General features: G+C 44.7%; 1 protein-coding gene across 2 annotated transcripts in view; it reads right to left on the bottom strand.

Annotated features, from left to right (window-relative positions):
* Positions 1-19221, bottom strand: part of SAP30BP (SAP30 binding protein) — a 50733-nt gene that overhangs the window by 813 nt on the left and 30699 nt on the right. For both annotated transcript variants that reach the window (XM_056860110.1, XM_056860101.1), the window contains 6 exons: positions 16488-16576; positions 11479-11570; positions 9804-9864; positions 8604-8655; positions 2561-2619; positions 1495-1576 (listed from right to left, as the gene is read on the bottom strand). In XM_056860110.1, coding sequence (XP_056716088.1) covers positions 1495-1576; positions 2561-2619; positions 8604-8655; positions 9804-9864; positions 11479-11570; positions 16488-16576 — 435 coding nt within the window. The remainder of the gene's footprint in view (positions 1-1494; positions 1577-2560; positions 2620-8603; positions 8656-9803; positions 9865-11478; positions 11571-16487; positions 16577-19221) is intronic.

Below are 19221 nucleotides of genomic sequence, written 5' to 3' on the forward strand. Positions count from 1 at the left end.
TGAAGTTTTATCAGGCACAGGAAGGCTGCGGAGAACTTAGAATGTAGTTTATCCCCACTGAAAACCACACAAGAATTACACAATTTGCTACTCATCACTAACAGCCCATTCCTGAGATTTTCATGGCCATGGATGGCATGGACGAGGTGCCTCCAAAGCCATTTCCCGGCAGCCAAAATGTCGAAAAAAGCCTTTTAGAGGCTTTTATTTTTTAAATGGGGTGATGTACCCTGGGTGAAAGGGGACAGGAGGATGCCTACAGGCAGCTCCGCCCCCACCCCCCGCACGCCCCGGGCATGCCCCCCGGGACACTGGCATGCCCTCTGGAATGCTGGCACGGGATTTTGCACTGGTGGGACACTGGGGGAAGGCCCAGTATTTCTTCACACAACTCATAGTTAAATTGTGGAACTCCCTGCCCCAGGATGTGGTGATGGCTGCCAACTTGGAAGGCTTTAAGAGGGGAGTGGACATGTTCATGGAGGAAAGGGCTATTCATGGCTACTAGTAAAAATGGCTACTAGTCATGATGCATACCTATTCTCTCCAAGATCAGATGAACATGCCTATTACATTACATGCTTTGGAACACAGGTGGAACAGTGCTGCTGCAATTGTCTTGTTTGTGGGCTTCCTAGAGGAACCTGGTTGGCCACTATGTGAACAGACTGCTGGACTTGATGGACCTTGGTCTGATCCAGCATGGCCTTTCTTATGTTCTTAAGACCCTCCTGTCAGTCAGAGAAGACAATACCAGAAGGCTCCCCAAGCAAGTTGCAAACAAAGTTTCACTGTGACTTCTACTGTACTAGCTTAAGATTACAGAAGGGGCATTGGCCTATTAAAGGCACCAGGGTTTTCCCTACAACATGACCAGGCTCTTATGGCCTCAGTTGCATGCTTTCCCCACATAATTTAACTACTTCTAAAAAATTCCTGCAGAGTCTTTGAATTGCCATAGCATGTCAACTGGTATCCTTTGATACTTCCAGTACAGCAGCCTGAAATATGAATGCCTGAATTTCACAACCAGAATTCGGCAATGTATTTAGGGTTGGATCGTATTAACTTTTCTGCTTGAGCTCGCCTAATTCCAGTTCTCAATGCAGCCCATGTTTTGTGTGGATTTTCTTCCAGGTGGGTCCCATGATCATCAGCATAGCCTTTTCAGTTGTCAAAAGGGGCTCCCCCTCCTCTCCTGTTTCAGAAAACCTGGTGGGATCCAACCCTATATGTTTAATTTCCCCAGTTCTATTCAAGTTGCACAGCTTATTCTAGCTACAGATTCTGAGGTCTCTGGTCTCCAAATAAAGTTCTCTCTCACAGCAGGATTTCAGCAGTCAGCCGCTGCTTGCAAGCTATTTTGCTTAAAAGTCAGAAAGAAGGAAGGAAGGAAGAGAGGGATGGCCAATTCACAGGATCACCCAAAACCTCCGTGTGGCTGGATGCCAAAAAGAACGTTATTCAAATTCTAAGTCAGGATGCTTAACTTACCTCCACCTGCAGTGCTGGCTGTTGTTGTTGTTGTAGATGGAGCATTTGTTGTTCCCTTCTTAGTACCAGTCACAAACTCAATCTACAAAGGTAGAGGAAGAAAATTTAACTCAGTGCATCTGTGGGGCTTATTCACTGGAATCAGTATGTGACATGGTGAAAAACAGGTTATAAATAGGATATTTTTTTGCCGGCTGTGTTGGAGAGGCAACTCTGTTCAGCATTGCAGATTCAATACATGAAAACACAGCTGTTGTTAAGAGATGGTAGATCTCTGTCTTTATAAATGCACTTGACAGGAGGATTCCCTGCTCCAAAAGCATTAGTACGGTGCTGCTTTTCAGGGATAAATCATGGTCTTCTTCTGATTAGCCTAAGGCACTTTAAAAACACAAAACTAGAACTGTATACTCCCTTCAAGGTGAAATGCAAGGAAAATTAAAGCTTCTAAAATGCATGTCTCTACATGCATGTCTTACACTGACTACACTCTACGGACAGCAGCTTAGCAACCAGAGAAACCACAATTGTCTGATCGCATACCTACAAGTCTATGGTCATGGAAGAAGAGGACTGAACCACAGCTGCGCACATATTACTGTGCAGAAAGATGAACAAAAGGGGCAAGTTGAGTGAGCGAGACAAGGAAAAGTTAGGCACAAGAATGTTTGATGCGAAGAAAATCTCATATACTACCTACCAGGGTTCTGTGCCTTGTTAACTATTTGGGTAGCACAAACTAATGCAAGCCCCCCCCCCCATTTAAGCCTACTGTGCTATAGGGTTGTAAGAGGTTCTGCAATGTACAAGTGATGGATTATGAAGAGGTAAGAAAACAGATGGGTTAAGAGAAGAGGTAAGAGAACAGATCTCATTATATATATGTATCGATATTATCTGGAGTATCAAAATAGATCACTGCGCTGTAGCTCGGTATTACCGACAACCTACATAAAAAGGACAATACCTAATTTGCTCAATGTGACTAATATTGGGCTCAGGAAAGAAAAATTAAGCACTTGAGTTAAACGGAAGCACCAAAAACGAACACTAGAATATTTTATACCTTAGTTCGCTCCTTCTTGGCCTTTTCCAACTTGTCCATTTCAATTTTCTGTGCTTTTGCTGAAAGGAGAATCACAAGAGGTAAGTATGCCAAAACCTTTATTTTAATATTTAAATAAATCACTATTTTAAATGTTTAGATGTATTTTACAGAATATTTATTTTACTGTAAACCACTCTGAGATTATACAGGAGAAGATGTGGTATAAAAATGCAATCAATCAATCAATAAAGCATTCCCAGCAAATACAGCCTTGTTTACTTACGTGAGGGCTTATTCTCTCCTGAGGCGAAGGGCATCCTGAGCTGTGGGTTGTTTTCCTCTCCATCCGGGTAGGCAGGACCAAAACTTTGACTGCCTATCTCCCTTGGCGGGAAAACAGCCTGCAGGAAGCCAGTTACCGTCTAGACTAGCTAATTTGCCAGCAACGAGACTAACTCACGAAGAAAGAACATGTGTATAACATCAACTTGTTTTAAACTTCAAAGAACATGCGATAAACGTAAAAACAGTAAGAACAATTTTTAGGAATAAATGCTCACTATGTCTTGATTGCCAGTTAATATTGTCAGTTAATTTCCGGGTGGGGCAGGATGCCCTTTGTCTCAGGAGAGAATAAGCCCTCACGTAAGTAAACAAGGCTGTATTCTCCACTGAGGCAAGGGCATCCTGAGCTGTGGGACTTCATAGAGCTCCAAACAGGGTGGGTAAGAATGATATGTCTGCTACTCAGTTACGTTTTGTAAAACTCGGCATCCGAAGGCCACCTGGGCTGAGGACCATGTGTTGATCCTATAGTGTTTCACAAATGTTGAAACAGAGGACCAGGTGGCAGCGCGAAAGATTTCCTCAACTGGCGCTTGTTTGTCAAAAGCAGCCGTGGTGGCCGCGCTACGGAGGGAATGCGCCGTGATACCCTCCAGTACGGGAGTGCCACTTGCTTTGTACGCCTCAGAGATGCACTGCTTGAGGGTGTAGCTAATGGCAGGGGCTGACATTCTCTGACCCTTGTTGGGGTTAGTTATTCCTATGAACATGAAGTCTGACTTTCTAATTTCAGCTGTGCGTTTAATGAATATGCGGATGGCTCTTCTTAAGTCTAAGGTGTGCCATGTTGCCTCCTTCAGACCAGAAGGATTGGGACAGAAGGATGGTAAATTAATTTCCTGATTTCTATGAAAATGCGAATTTATCTTGGGTTGGAAGGTGGGGTCTGGAGTGAGCACCACCTTGTCTTTGTGGAATACGCAGAGGCCTTTCCGGATAGATAAGGCCCTAAGCTCAGACACCCTCCTGGCTGAGGGGATGGCTGTAAGAAAGAGAACTTTCATTCGCAGGTATTTTAAAGGCACGGTTCTGAGGGGATCAAAAGGCGATGCCGTAAGGGCTTTTAGTACAAGATTGAGATTCCAGGATGGGAATCTGTGGATCATGGGAGGTTGAGTGTGTGATACCCCCTTTAAGGATGCAGAAATGTGTCTGTGTTGTGCTGTTGGTACTCCTTCAATGAACAGAATGACCGTGGCTAATGCTGCGACTTGACGCCTCAAGGTGGAGGAAGACAACTTGAGTCTGACTCCCTCTTGTAAAAATTCCAGGATTTTTGGAATGCCTGGGTTAATGGGGCCGATGCGTTTTCTCCTAGCCCACCTGACGAAGGCCTTCCATGACATATTGTATATGCGCCTAGTGGAAGGTCTTCTGGCCTCTAGAATGGTGTTGGCGACTTCACTGGAATAGCCAAAGTTTAGTAATGACCTCCGTTCAAGTGCCAGGTGGTCAAACTGAACCATTGTGGGTCTGGGTGTATTATTGGACCCTGATGGAGTTTGGCCCGTTCTGGAGGAATCCTCCAGGGTTCCTTGCAAGACATCCGTTTTAGGGTGACAAACCAAGGTCTGCGTGGCCAAAACGGGGCTATGACAATGACGTTGGCTCTTTGTTGGTAGATTTTGCGGAGAACCTTGGGTAAGATGTGGATTGGGGGGAAAGTGTAAAGTAGCCCCCGGGGCCATTGACTCAACAGAGCATCTGTCCCTTCCGCTCTTGGTTGGAAGTACCATGAGTAAAATCTTGGTACCTTGTGGTTTGAGTCTGAGGCGAATAAATCGACTAAAGGGATGCCAAATTTTTCTGTAATCTGCTGAAATGTTTCCTGATCTAATTCCCATTCTCCTTCGTCCACGAACTGGCGGCTTAGCCAGTCGGCCTGGATGTTGAGGGAGCCCTTGATGTGCTCCGCACGAACACAGGGAATGTTTGCCTATGCCCACGTGAAGATTGCCATCGTCTCTTGGTGAAGGGACGAGGACCGGGTACCGCCCTGTTTGTTGATGTAAGCCTTTGTTGATGTGTTGTCGGTCCTGATGAGGACGTGGTGATTCCTGAGTGTATCTGCAAACTCCCTGAGAGCCAGTCGTACCGCTCTGAGCTCCAGGAGGTTGATGTAGAGTCGAGATTCCTGGTGCGACCAGCGTCCCTGAGCTAACTGGTCTCCCAGGGTGGCTCCCCAGCCTGTTAGGCTGGCGTCTGTAAATACCTGCATGGGTACCTCTTGAATGTATTGAGTCTCCTTCCTGAGGTTGGTTGGATTGGACCACCAAAGGAGACTCTTTCTGTCGCTGTATGGTAAGGCTATTGTTTTGATCTTTTTCTTGGTAATGTCTGACTGATGTGGTCTTAGGAGCCACTGTAGTGGGTGTGAGTGGAATCGAGCCCATGGGATGATTGCTATGCAAGCTACCATTAAGCCCATGAGTCTCACTAGGGACATGAGTTTGGTAGTCTTTAATTTGGCAGTGATTGAAGCCAAGGTTATTATTTTTACCATCCTCTGGGTAGGGATAATGAATTTGTTTTGGAATTGATCTTGGCTCCTAGGTGAGTCATGGTTTGGGAGGGCTGTACAGAGCTTTTGCTGAGGTTTATGAGGTACCAGTGCTGTTGGAGTACCTGAACGACTCTGGTTGAGTGAGAGTGTGATATCTGTGGAGTTGGGGCACAGATCAGGATGTCGTCCAGGTAAGGATGTACCTGGACTCCCTCCTGTCTGAGGACTGCTATTATGGAAATGAGGGTCTTGGTGAAGACCCTCGGGGCGGAAGTCAGGCCAAATGGGAGGGCCTTGAATTGGTAGTGTTGATGTCCGTATGCAAAGAGCAGGAAACGTCTGTGGGAAGGATGGATAGGGATGTGCAGGTATGCCTCTGTGAGGTCCACAGCAGTCATAAAGGTGCCAAGAAGGAGGGATTCCACGATTGATTTGACCGTTTCCATTCGGAAATGTCTGTGGATCATTCTTTTGTTGATATATTTTAGATCCAAGATTGCCCTCCAGTCCCCATTCTTCTTTGGGACGGTGAAGAAAATAGAATACACTCCCTGGCACCTTTGTTGGCTGGGAACCTGTTCGATGGCCCTGATACGTGACAGATGTTGAATGGCCACTAGGGTTCTGCTGTGTTTGCCCTTCCTGTAAGAGGTGGGAGAGTGGAGGAAACGATCTAAGGGTTGGGATACAAATTCCAGAAGGTATCCCTGTGTTTTTATTTTGAAGACCCATTTGTCCGGATTGGACTGAGCCCACCTTGCGGTGAACTGTTGGAGTCTCCCGCCTACGTGGCTGGTGTCACTGTGTGTTATTCTTTGTGAATCTATCTGGTTTGTCTGATCTTGGTTGTGATCCTTGTGGTCTTTGGAATCTGCCTCCCCTACGAAAGGGTCAGGGTTGCCCCACAATCCCCGGAAGGATCCCCATGAGCCTCTCCTAAAGTCCTGTCTAAACCTGGGCGAGATCTTGGAGGCAAGAAAGGAAGGATAAGAAGTTGTACGCTGATCCTTTTTGATTTGCATTGGCAGCACCTGTTTTTTGTCTTTGGTCTCTACCAAAATGCTGTCTAGTTTCTCCCCGAAGAGCCTGCCTTCTTTTATCAGATAAGACCTAAGTGTTGTTTTTGCTTTGAAGTTGGCCGGCCAGGCCCTCAGCCAAAGAGCTCTCCTGAGGGAGGTAACCGAGGACATGGACCTTGCTACGAACGGCATGGTGTCAAGCGAGACGTCGGCCATCAGAGTGGTGGCATTACGGACTCTTTCAAGTCCTCCTATGACTCTAAGGTTGTCCTCCGGGACTAATTGCATGATCTTTTTAATCCAAAGATATGAAGCCCTGGGGAAGATGCAAGTGGTAGAACTGGCTTGTATGGCTAGGGCCGATGCTTCGTGAGCCCTTCTGGCCAAGAAGTCTGACTTTCTATCCAGCTGATCCCGTAGAGACCCTACCGCATCCTCTGGCACCAGACCTGGGGACTGCAGGTCAAGCACTGGGGCGTCAACCAGGGGAACTTTTAGCATGGTCATGGCATGTGGAGCGAGAGTGTAAAGTTTTTTAATGTTTTGAGGAACCTGTCTGTTGGAGGAGGGATTTTTCCACTCCTCTCTGACAGCTCTGATGAAAAATTCTGGAAATGGGACCAGATTAGTGTGGGACTGGGGTCTAGGAAAGCATTCCTTGACCCCTTGTTTCAATTGTGACTTAGGTTCCTCAGATAGGCTAGCATCCTCATTCAAGTCGAGGGCTAATATGGCCTTGGACAATAGAGACCAGTAGTCCTCCCCAGAGTACAGCTGTTATGCTGTTCTGTGGTTTGGGTAGGCTCTTCATCTGAATCAAATTCGCCCTCCTCTTTTTCTTCCTCTTTATAATCCATAGAAGAGGTAAGTAACTTTGAATTATCTGTCTGTACCTTGTTTGCTTCCCCCAATTTGGCCTTCAGGGCAGCTTTTGTGGGCCATGATCCAGTTGCAATGCCCCCTGAGGTGCTAAGACCTGATGTACTAGGATATAACTGCTCCTCTGTCACATTAAGCGTGTTTTGGGGGGGGCATCCAGGGGGGACAAACGCGCCTGGAAGGATTGAAATGCCTGCCATTGGTGTTGGAGAGCGCAACTGATTAGTTCGTCGGCATTCTGCCAAGAAATAAAATGGCCGCCCGCTGTCGTTTGGAAAGGGGAGGGGGGGTTGCCAACTCCCGGTGGGAAGGGGCCGGCTACCGCAGCATTACCCGTTCCCGTCTGATAAAAGGCTGCCGCCGCCATCGCCAAGTTTGCCTGCACGCTGGGGACGAAGATCGGGGCGTTGGGAGAAGAGTCGGGCGTGCTCCGCCCGGCTTTCTGTCCGGCGTTGACTTTAGCGCCGTGTCTCTTTTGTTCCCGCTCTGGTGCTGTGGCATGGACTTTCGCGCCTTTTTTGCCTTATGCAGCACAGGGGACTGTTCCTTAGGTGCAAGCTCGATTGGCTGAAAAGTACCCCCTAATGGTCCGCCTTCACGGCTGTTGGGGGAGCCAAGAGCCTTTGAGGTGGTCTGAACCAGCCCACTCTGAAAATCCTTCTCGGAGAGAAGGTCACCCTCCCTAATGCTAATGGCGTCCGCCATTTTAAGTCCTGCTCTTCTAGGACAGAGGGAGAAGGACACACAAGGAGGATTAGTGAGGTAAGGAAGAATTAGGAAGGTAAAGTTACAACACAAACTTACAGTACAGAAGGAAAAAGGCGAAAAGGGCTACTCTAGCTATTTTTATCCAACCTTTGGCACAGAGCTGTGCGAAGGTGCCTGCTCTACCCGAAGAGGCAGGACAGAAACTGGCTTCCTGCAGGCTTCCCGCCAAGGGAGACAGGAAGTCAAAGTTTTGGTCCTACCTACCTGGATGGAGAGGAAAACAACCCACAGCTCAGGATGCCCTTCGCCTCAGTGGAGAATTGAACAACAAGAATCCTTACAACTGCCTCCCAGATCAGGAGAATCAAGCATAATACAAATGTTTAAGAAGCTCCTGATTATGCTGAGTCTAAGTATGCTACTTCCCAAATGAATATTTTTGTTTTAAATTTGTTTCATTAAACAGTACATTCCCTGAAGAATAGCCAGAATGCTGTTAATTATATCTTATTGAAACTGAAGATGAATGGAGTGAAGGTAAACAAAACAGCTTCACCATAATTCATCAATACTGATGGGTATTAAAAAAACCCCTAATCTTCAATACCTAGTGCCTCGTAATAGGAATCCTCAGACCACCCATGTGGATCAAACATGTCCTACAAGAAGAAAAAAAGCAAAGTCCTGTTAAAGGATGTAAATAACATATTTTTTAAGTCCAGCTTAAAAAAAATAAAGACATTAACATACAAGAGCTTATTATCCTGGAAAACAATCTGAATCATTCTGCCAAGAATGTGTTGCTGGACAGGAAGGGCAGGGGGATTGGTAAACCTCTTAAATTCCATCTCTTAAAAATCCTGATGAGGTCCTGTGCTTTGGACGCTTTGTCTGGTTTCACGTTCTCCACCAGCATGAGGGAAATGCACTCACAGTTCTAAAAGGAGAATACTCCTTTCCCAAATAGTGCAATTGCTAGCACTTTGGCACCAAAACTCATTTGGTACAAGGGAACCAATGACTGTGATCTGTGTGTGTATAAAGTGCCTTCAAGTCGCAGCTGACTTATGGCGACCTCTTTTGGGGTTTTCATGGCAAGAGACTAACAGAGGTGGTTTGCCAGTGCCTTCCTCTGCACAGCAACCTTGGCATTCCTTGGTGGTCACTCATCCAAATACTAACCAGGGCTGACCCTGCTTAGCTTCTGAGATCTGACGAGATCAGGCTAGCCTGGGCCATCCATGACCTAGTAGATTTCCGTGACTTAGTAGATTTCATATACCAACCTACATGAAGTAGCTTGTTTTCACAGCCAAAATGAGAAATCAGAGTTGAGTAGGTGTGATGAATCTTACCTAAATTGGGTTTAGTTCTTGGTTTTAAGCTGTATGTTTGAACATAGATGTATTGATATGGCTATAGACCTCCCTGTATGCTCTGGCGGCAAAGAAAATAAGGTCCAATATGGTTGCTAAGAGAGCCAATCCTTCGAGTTGATTTTAATGCTTGCAAGGTCTCATTGGCCGATTGGGACACCACCACAAATTTTAGCTATTATTGTTCCGTATGCATCAATTTAGCATAATTTTATTATGTATATTTATTATACATTAATCTAGCAATTTTTTACCCAGTATTTTCCTTTTATTATGAATTTGTGGTATTGTTGACATGTCTGTAATGTCCTACGGCTATATGCAAATAAAACCATTCATATGGCTATACGGCTATTATGTCGGGGAGTGTGGGGTATAAACTTACTAAATAATAAATAATAATAATCCTCCCAAGATATTTTTCTACTTACCTTGGGATAATTTGTGCCAAGCTCATCAATTGCACAAAACTGGATCAGCTTCTCATAGATACTGAAATAAAACATTGTGATCTATTTACTATTACAGTTTAACCTCTGAATTCAAATCTAACATGGCTAGATCCTGCTGACACCAATTTCAGCTGCATTATTTCAAACTACTGCTTGGTCACACATGACTGAACGCTCCTCCATACAAAACCAAACAAAAATAAAACCCTGCACGTAAAAAACAGGGAACAGGCCATGCACCCACCTGCAGTCTGAAATGGTACAATGTGCCTGCAGGTTTATTCTCATAATAAGAACTAGGTCATAGTCCAGTCCTTTTCAGTGCTAATTGAGACATGAAGTTCCATATTGGTGACTTTGGAAGGGGGAGAGTGCTGAAGAAAGTTAACATGGAATTCCATGTTCCGGTTAAACTACGGCCTCAGAGGCATACAGAAAATTCAGAGCAGGAAACCTCCTCAGGAGCCTCTAACCACCCCATAAGAACATAAGAAAAGCCATGCTAGATCAGACCAAGGCCCATCAAGTCCAGCAGTCTGTTCACACAGTGGCCAACCAGGTGCTTCTAGGAAGCCCCCAAACAAGACGACTGCAGCAGCACCATCCTGCTTGTTTTCCACAGCATCTAATATATTCAGCATGCTCCTCTGATCCTGGAGAGTATAGGTATGCAGCATGACTAGTATCCGTTTTAACTAGTAGCCGTGAATACCCTTTCCTCCATGAACATGTCCACTCCCCTCTTAAACCCTTCCAAGTTGGCAGCCATCACATCCTGGGGCAGGGAGTTCCACAATTTAACTATGTGTTGTGTGAAAAAATACTTCCTTTTATCTGTTTTGAATCTCTCACCCTCCAACTTCAGCAGATGACCCCGCATACTAGTATTATGAGGGAGAAAAGCTTCTCCCTGTCCACTCTCTCCAAGCCATGCATAATTTTATAGACCTCTATCATGTCTCCCCTTAGCCGCCTTCTTTCCAAGCTAAACAGCCCTAAGTGTTTTAACCGCTCCTCATAGGGCAGTTGCTCTAGTCCCCTGATCATTTTGGTTGCTCTTTTCTGCACCCCAATAAGCTATAAAGCCACTCCATCACCCATTGAGACTGAATTCTCAAAGACAACACTCTCTCTGTTCTCACTTTATGAATTATTTAATTGAACTTATAGGGCATTAGTCCTTAGTCATTTCTGGATGGAAACACTTCAGAATTTCTCAAGTTAATCTGCTATAAGTATCCATAGTTTAATAGCACACGGATATGATTGGGGAATTCAGGGCTCCAATTAGTTTGCATATTACTATTATGCATAAAGGACACATTTTACATGGCTATTGTTTGTGTTATGCCACAGATGATAGGCATGTTGCACTTTCTGTGCCAGAGTCATCTAGGACTTGTTAACCGCGAAACGAAGCAGCATCAGCCCTTCAAAAACCCTGAAGTTCCACAGATCAAGAGATTTAACATAATCCAGTTTGGGTTCTGCGACTTCAGTATGAGTTCCCATCACCACGTTAAGTTTATCTGCGTAATTATAAGGGCTAGAAACTAACAAAATCATCTTGGTGATTTTATTACAACACAGCTAGGGCATTCCCCTATTTTGCATTTGGCCATAGGCAACGCAACTGTTCCGAAGCAACTCTTACCTGGGGTTACGAAACTCTTTCTTCCTCTGGATGATATAGTTCATGTCCATGCCTTCTTTTATCTTCCTCTCATACAGTTTCTGAATCTTGTCCTACAGATAAAAAGGGTCATGGAGTCAGAAGGAAGAAGTGATAATGCTCCAGAAAGGTTCACTACATGCACACGCATACCGAAAGAGAAGTTAAACAGCACTCCTTACCCCATGTTGTGAGGAACAACAGGCCAAGAACCTAAAATGTAATTTTTGGTCACGGATGGGAAGACAGGGGACCCAAAACTACAGGGGCAGCAGGTACCTAAAGGCAAGTGGCAGAACTGTGCATTATGGCAAGAGACTGCAAACTAAGCTGAGCAAAGAGCCACTGTGCTCTGATTATCAGGAGCCACAACCAACTCCAGCTCCTCCCCACCACTATCTTCTACTGTTTGGGTTGTGAAAGAAAAATCCATGCAGTTCCTGTCAGAATGCCAGAAACATGATAAGTTTTTTTCCTGTCAGAATTAGCAGCTTTATCATATTTTGTGCTTCGTAGCCCTGCAGCCTTCTACACCCGTCACCCACCGGAAAGTCATTGGAGAATGTACACAAAGGCTTGTTTCCTGACAGACATTAAGTTCTGAGCCTCATGAAGACAGGCTGGGATGATAACTAGGAAAATAAAGATTTCTGGACTTGAGTTGCAGTATTCATTTTGTAGAGGGCTTAAATAATCGTGCAGGCCCCAAATCTACAGCTGGATTGATCTGTTGCCAAGCAAAATCCAGTAAAAACACAGCTCTAAGCCAAGATAATGTAGTAACAGGAGAGCCTGCACTTGTTTGCAAAATTGCTAAGATAGAAGATCTTCAATTTTGTTTGTGTACAATCTAACAGCTGTTAGAGAATTCCAACAGAAAATGTATTTTGCTGTAGGATACACCCTAAGCAAGCACTTTAACTGATTGAAGAGCCAGTGTTTAAGAGAGATGGTTTGGAGCGGTGGACTCTGATCTAGAGAATGGGTTTGATTCCCCACTCCTCCACATAAGCGACATGGTGTAGTGGTTAAGAGCGGAGGTTTGGAGCGGTAGACTCTGATCTAGAGAACTGGGGTTGATTCCCCACTCCTACACATAAGCGGCGGAGGCTAATCTGGTGAACTGGATTTGTTTCCCCACTCCTACACATGAAACCAGCTGGGTGACCTTGGGCTACTCACAGTTCTCTTCCAGCTCTCTCAGCCTCACCTACCGCACAAGGCGTCTGCTGTGGGAAGGGGAAGGGAAGGTGATTGTAAGCCTGTTTGATTCTTCCTTAAGTGGTAAAGAAAGGCGGCATATAAAAACCAACTCTTCTTCTTTGAAGCACCAACTACAAGGCACTTCAGTTGAACACCAAGCTCATTGTATTGTCCCATGTTAGGTAAACTAACATGCTTTTGGTAAAAGAGATCCCATGTCTTAAAACCATGGATGCCCTAATTAAACTTACTCATTGCCCTAATTATATTTACATTTTTGCTTTTAATCATTTTGACTGAAGTGTTTGATTGGATTGCTTCTGCATTACTGGAGCTACTTCTGCTGTACCCCCAAACACTGACTGGAAAAGATCGGACAATTGCTTTAAATCACTGGTTCCCAACCGGGGGTCCGTGGACCCCCAGGGGTCCGCGAGAACTAAATTAAGGTCCGTGAAACAAAATTATAAACCCATAATAAATTAATATTTTCAATTAAAAGTTCTCTATTATAAATATATATATATTCAAATTTTATTCTAAGTTTAATGTTTAACTAACAGTTATGATTAAAGTTTATTTTCAAATTCTGGGAATTTTTATTTTAAATCTTGGAGTCCCTGCACCAAACAAAAAGTCCTAGTGGTCCCTGGTCAAAAAAAGGTTGGGAACCACTGCTTTAAATAATCAAAAAATGTGCATTCTTATTTCTAAGGAAGCACTTGCCAAGGCCCTTGCTGAATCCAGAGAGTGGACACAGCATAGTTAAACGCAACTCAGATGAACTAGCCAAGTGGGCATGTCTGTAGTTATAGGTCTGAAAACGCTGAAGTCTTCTTGAAGATTGTACGAGGGTGTAACAGCTCTACTTTCGGAAGAAAAGACTCTTAGCAGTACTCAAGGACAAAGGCATGTGAAAACACACAGACTATAAAGTAAAGGGAAAGGGAGCTGGCTTAATTCTTCAGATCCTCACAATTCTCAAACTTATGTGGCCTCTCATTCCAAGACATTTTAAACCTTTTCACATTAAAAAACAACAACAACAAAAAACATCAAGATGATGAATGGGTGTGTCAGGGAGCACTTCTCAAAGACCTAAGAGATTATATTACATGCTGGGGTTTAACTTGGTTTAACATCACTTTACTGGCATAAATAACTACGTACTCTATAAGCCTCCATTGCAATTATTATTCACCACTTTGCTATCTGTACCTGCCCAGCACAGTTAACCCATTTTCTACCCCACATTTTCCTAATTCAGATACCAAGGACACTTCCCATTATCGATCAGTTCTCTCTGGGTGCTCCAGGACCTCACAGAGAGGCATCTGCCAATCTGATCCACAACCTACTCATAGGACCTTTTCCTTCCAGACACACTAGGTAAGACCAGCTATTGCATTTAGCTCTGCTACAGATTCAGACCCAAGACCAAGACCACTGCCAGCCATCACAGCACAAAGATCTTCACTGTGTGACTGAAGGAAGCCATGGCAGCCATTTAGTTTCCAGCACATTGTTTCTGTGGATGCAAGGACTTCTGCTCATGGAGCGCAATCTTTGCAGTTTCCCCTCTTGCATTGACCCATAATGCCCTCTCCAGAATCCTGTTCTTGGGGGAGATAAGAAACCCAAGAACAAGATTCCGGGGGGGGGGGCATTTTGGGCTGCTGAGGGAGAAGGAAGCTACATACGCTCTATGTAGGGCTGCCCTCGAGACTGACCCAGCGGCTCCAGCTGGTACAGAATGCGGTGGTGAGACTCCTTACAGGGGTCTCGCCCCGAGAACATATAAAGCCAGTGCTTTGCCAACTGCACTGGCTCCAGCTGGAGTATCGGATCAGGTTCAAGGTGCTGGTTTTGACCTTTAAAGCCTTACACGGCCTGGGACCCTCGTATCTTCGGGACCGCCTCTCCTGGTATACCCCCCGAAGATCTTTATGGTCATCTGATAACAACTTACTGGTGGTCCCTGGCCCTAAGAGTGTGCGGCTGTCCTTCACGAGAGCCAGGGCCTTTTCGGCCCTGGCGCCGGCCTGGCGGAATGCTCTGTCTGGTGACATCAGGACCCTGTGGGACCTTAAAGAGTTCCGCAGGGCCTGCAAGACAGAGCTATTCTGCCAGGCCTATGGCTGAGGATAGCCACAAATATCATCTGCTGGCCTCCCTATTGCCCCTCCTTCCTGTTATATTGTTGATGTCAACTGAGGGGTAACCCACTGCAAACAACCAGCAATGCGAGTTAGGTTAAGCGCCATTTGAAACTTTGTAATTTGTGTTTTAATTGGGATTTTAATGTTTTAAATTTAGATTCTTATTGTTGGTGTAGTGATGTTTTTATATGATGTTACCCACTCTGAGCCAGCTTTGGCTGGGGAGGGCGGGTTATAAATCACAAAATAAATAAAATAAGTCTCACTCCACAGGTGGAAGTCCTTGTATCCACAGAAACACTGCACTGGATCCAACTCCGTTATCTTTAAAATGGTATTAAATAAATGTTGCTAAGCACGTGCAACTTTGGCAACTCCCTCTCCGCAGCTTCTAAATTACAGATTTAAATGTGCACGTGTTGTCTTACTGGGTACCACAAGCAATTCTGAAACTGAATCATCCAGCTGTGGTGGATTATGTCACCACCCTCCCCTGATAACATGTGACCTACCAGGGCAGCCTTCCTAAGAAGGATGCATGTAGTATTCATCCCTTGTGGAATGACTGTCACCGCTACATTAGAACAGGGCTTCTTAAACTTTTCCCACTTGTGACCCCTTTTTGCCCGAGAAATTTTTACGCGACCCCAGGTACATAGGTATATAAAATAGGTATACAAATCAAACATTTACTAATAATAAATCATAAAGAAATTTATTTTAAAATTTAAACATTTTTTCGTGACCCCCACATTCCCTTACACGACCCCATATGGGGTTGCGACCCACAGACCCACAGTTTAAGAAGCTTTGCATTAGATGACCAAATATAGCCAGCTGGATTTTTTCTTTCAGAGGAAAAAGCAAAAGCTGGACCAGAAATAAAAAGAACCTCTGGCTTGGATTCACACTAGCAGTTTCATGGATGTGAAGACTGCTGTCTGCAGGGCATGAATGTCTTGCCTCCACTGTCCCATGGCAGCTTGAAACACCTCCCGAAATGCTGTTCCTGTCCAAGGACAGGATTTTGGGGGGCATCTCAGGCTGCTGCAGCTGAGGGGAAGAGATAAAGTTGTGCAATGTGGGGGGGAACCTTTGTTTCTGCAAAAACTTTAGTTTGGATCCAAGGCACTGAAAACAGCATAGTTCCAGGCTAAGAGGAAGCTGTGTTGTCCAGTGTCAGGAATTATGGCAAGATGAAGGAAAAACAAAGTATGCAAACTTTCCTGCCATTCTGAAATCATGTTTCTCATTCATCATATGGCTACTAAATATGTGGAAGGAGTTAATATACCACATCAAAGTTAATATACTAAGGAAATGAGTTGGGAGCTACAGCATCATCATGGAACTGTCTTTTTATATTTTATGTCAGTTTTGTGGGGGAAATCAAAAGTAAGGAAGTCAATGTAGGCAAAGCAATGTAAGTAATACAGCTGCAGTTTCAAAAAGCCAATTCAGCTGGGAGAATGTGCAAGTCCAAGTGCCATTTGCAAGGCTGCCTGAAGTAAGAGCAATTAAGGATGCAGGGGAACTTTGTGTTCAAGTTGTAGAATATTGTTAAGATAGTGACCAAATACAAAATCTTTCAGACGGCAGTAAGAAACAGAATCAAATGGAGTTGCTCACCTGTAAGTGGTTGGAACATCTTCCTGGGGGTTCTGGAGGGATTTTGATTTCATCGGGAGACATGTTTCGCACTCGCTCAGAGAAGGAGGCTGGAAATTGACAGAAGACCATTAGAACAGCTTAAATTATTTGGCTCACATGCAAAGACCCAGTGGAAATTTATAACTACACACAAACATCTTCTCTTCAGGTATAAATGAATTTGTGACATTTCATTTTCAAGGAGTACCACTCGGCACATTGTGAACTGTGATCAGGACTTGCAGGGGCACCTCCCCTCTCCCCCATCTTCTCTTTCCCATCCCTGGCAGCTCCCATAGCCTCTCCCATTCTCCTGCTTCCTTCTCTCCTTCCCACCCATCAGCTAACCAACCTTTATATACCTTCCCCCTTTTTTTCCGCTTTCCCTGCTTCCCTCCCTAACAGTTTCTCCCTGGGAAAAGTCTGACTGAATTATAGGGTGCCACTTTCTGGGTTGGGCCCAATAGCACAGTGAGGAACCGACAAGGAATTGAGGGGGCACCTCACTTTCCCTTGTATTCCCCTCCCCATTTCTTCTTTTCCTCCTCTGGGCAGTCCCCATAACCTCAACTTCCTCTGCTTTCTTCTCACCCTACCTATCGTTTATCTGCCTCCCAACTTCAGCTATATTTATTATTATTTACTTCATTTATACCTTGCCCTTTTCCACAATGGGAACCTAAGGGAGCCTAAATCATTTCCCTCTCCTCCATTTTATCCTCACAATAACCCTGTGAGGTAAGTTGGGCTGAGAATGTTTCAGTCACCCAGTGAGCTTCCACAGCAGAGGGGCAATTCGAACCTGGATCTCCCAGATCCCAGTATGAAACTCTAAAAAATATACCACAGTGGCTTTTGTGGGGTGGCTGCTGATGAGAACTAGGAAGCAGCCAGGTGAGTCATGCAAGTCATGTATACCCTGCTGCCACAGCCAAGATTGGCCCCCATACCCCACCACCTCTCCAAGACACAGTTAAGTCTGTTGTCTGGGGATGAAATATCCCCCATATAATATTTTTTGGTGTCTGGATTTTTCTACAAACTTGCAGAACTACCTGATTTATGTCAGTACGGTCCCGATCTGTGCATTTAAGTATACACAGATTAGGCTACACAACTGTTAGAATATAAGATATTGCTAACCGGAAACTGAACCTGATTGAGAGTGGCTAAGATCACCTAGTGAGATGAGAGGTGAACCAGTGACCTCCCAGACTGTAGCTTATTCTTTTAGCCAATGCAGTACACAAGCCACCATCCACTTCCAGTTAATATTAAACAGATACTTTGGATCCACACAGAATTGATGCATATGTTTGTTGGCAGGAGAGGTCAAAACCTGGCCTTTTTGTCACCAACATTTTTATATCTAAAGTTTTTTTAAAAAACCTTTTTCTGATACTTTTGGTAAACAGGGTAGCTATAAATAGAGAAACAGAATCTTTAGGATGAATATATTTGTTGTGAACAGAAGGAATAGGGGGCACATAGGGATTTTGATCTTCTTCTAGCTTTTTATTGATGATGACCGACATTCTGTTTGCCTTCTTATAATCACAGTTGGGCAACACCTGAATTTCGGTGTATATTTTTCTACCCCCACCCCTGCTTTTAGATCTGCCGGTAATGTGGGTATTTCCCCTCCCTCCCCACACCAGGCTGTTCTATCGAGATGCTGTTTGGAATTAAATCCTTTAGCAGTCACAAGTAACAAAGAGATGTCCTTTGGCATTTCCAGAGAATGCCCCTCTATGAAGAACAGAACTCTTGCCAACACGCCTCAAGAAACACACAGTCTGGCTGCAAGTCCCTTGACAACAAACCACAGACTTGTTATAGGTTACAAAGCCAGCGACGTGAGGGGGAACTGCGTCCAATGAAGAATTTCAAAAGTGCAGAAAAACGGGACAAAGCAAAAGTGTTCAGTTTTAACAGAGGCACACAAGTAACATGTTTGAGGAATGGCCTTCGCAACTGGGCATCAAGGACTTTTGTCATCATCCTTAATTTCCCTTACTCATTTGGTTCTGGATTATATCCCACCCTTATGGGTGCCTTCTAAATATTTTCTGGATTAAAGGAGCCTCTTTGAGGGCAAAGACGTGGATGCTTCAATGCTGGTTGTCTCACTGCTGTCTTATTTATTAGAAGAAATCCTGAGGACGAAAACACCCTCACAGACATGAAAATCAACTGCCTATCCTTGAAAACAGAACAGAAATAGGATGTTGGAGGAATGTTCGTTGCAATTCATCTGCAAGCATGTAAACATTACTCAGGTGCTATATGGTTTCAAGTCCCCCCCACTCCAGATACCCTGAGTATCAGCCTGTGTGTGAACATGCATGAACCAACAAGCTTGACAGAAATATCAGGTGCTTGGAAGAACAAGCCAGCATGACTTGCCAACCAGCTTGTAGGAAGTGCCAAAGCAAAGTGCCAAGAAAAAAAAGTTGTATGGGGGGAAAAAGATGTGGGTGGGTCCTAAGAACTACCTTGGTCCTCTGCTCTCCTCCTTTCCTGCCGCAATCCTGTGTCTCCTCTGCTCACCCACCTGAGCCACTCCTGAGCGTCAGAGACCCTTACGGATGACACTGGATGTGGCATGGATAGCTGTAACTGGGGGAGGAACGGAACCCTTGGAAATAACAGAAGTGCCTTGTCAAGGTGTATGTGTGTGTGGGGGGTGATTGATCAGCATGTTTTCCTTTAT

Source organism: Euleptes europaea, chromosome 1, assembly GCF_029931775.1.
Source record: "Euleptes europaea isolate rEulEur1 chromosome 1, rEulEur1.hap1, whole genome shotgun sequence".
Lineage (NCBI taxonomy): Eukaryota > Metazoa > Chordata > Lepidosauria > Squamata > Sphaerodactylidae > Euleptes > Euleptes europaea.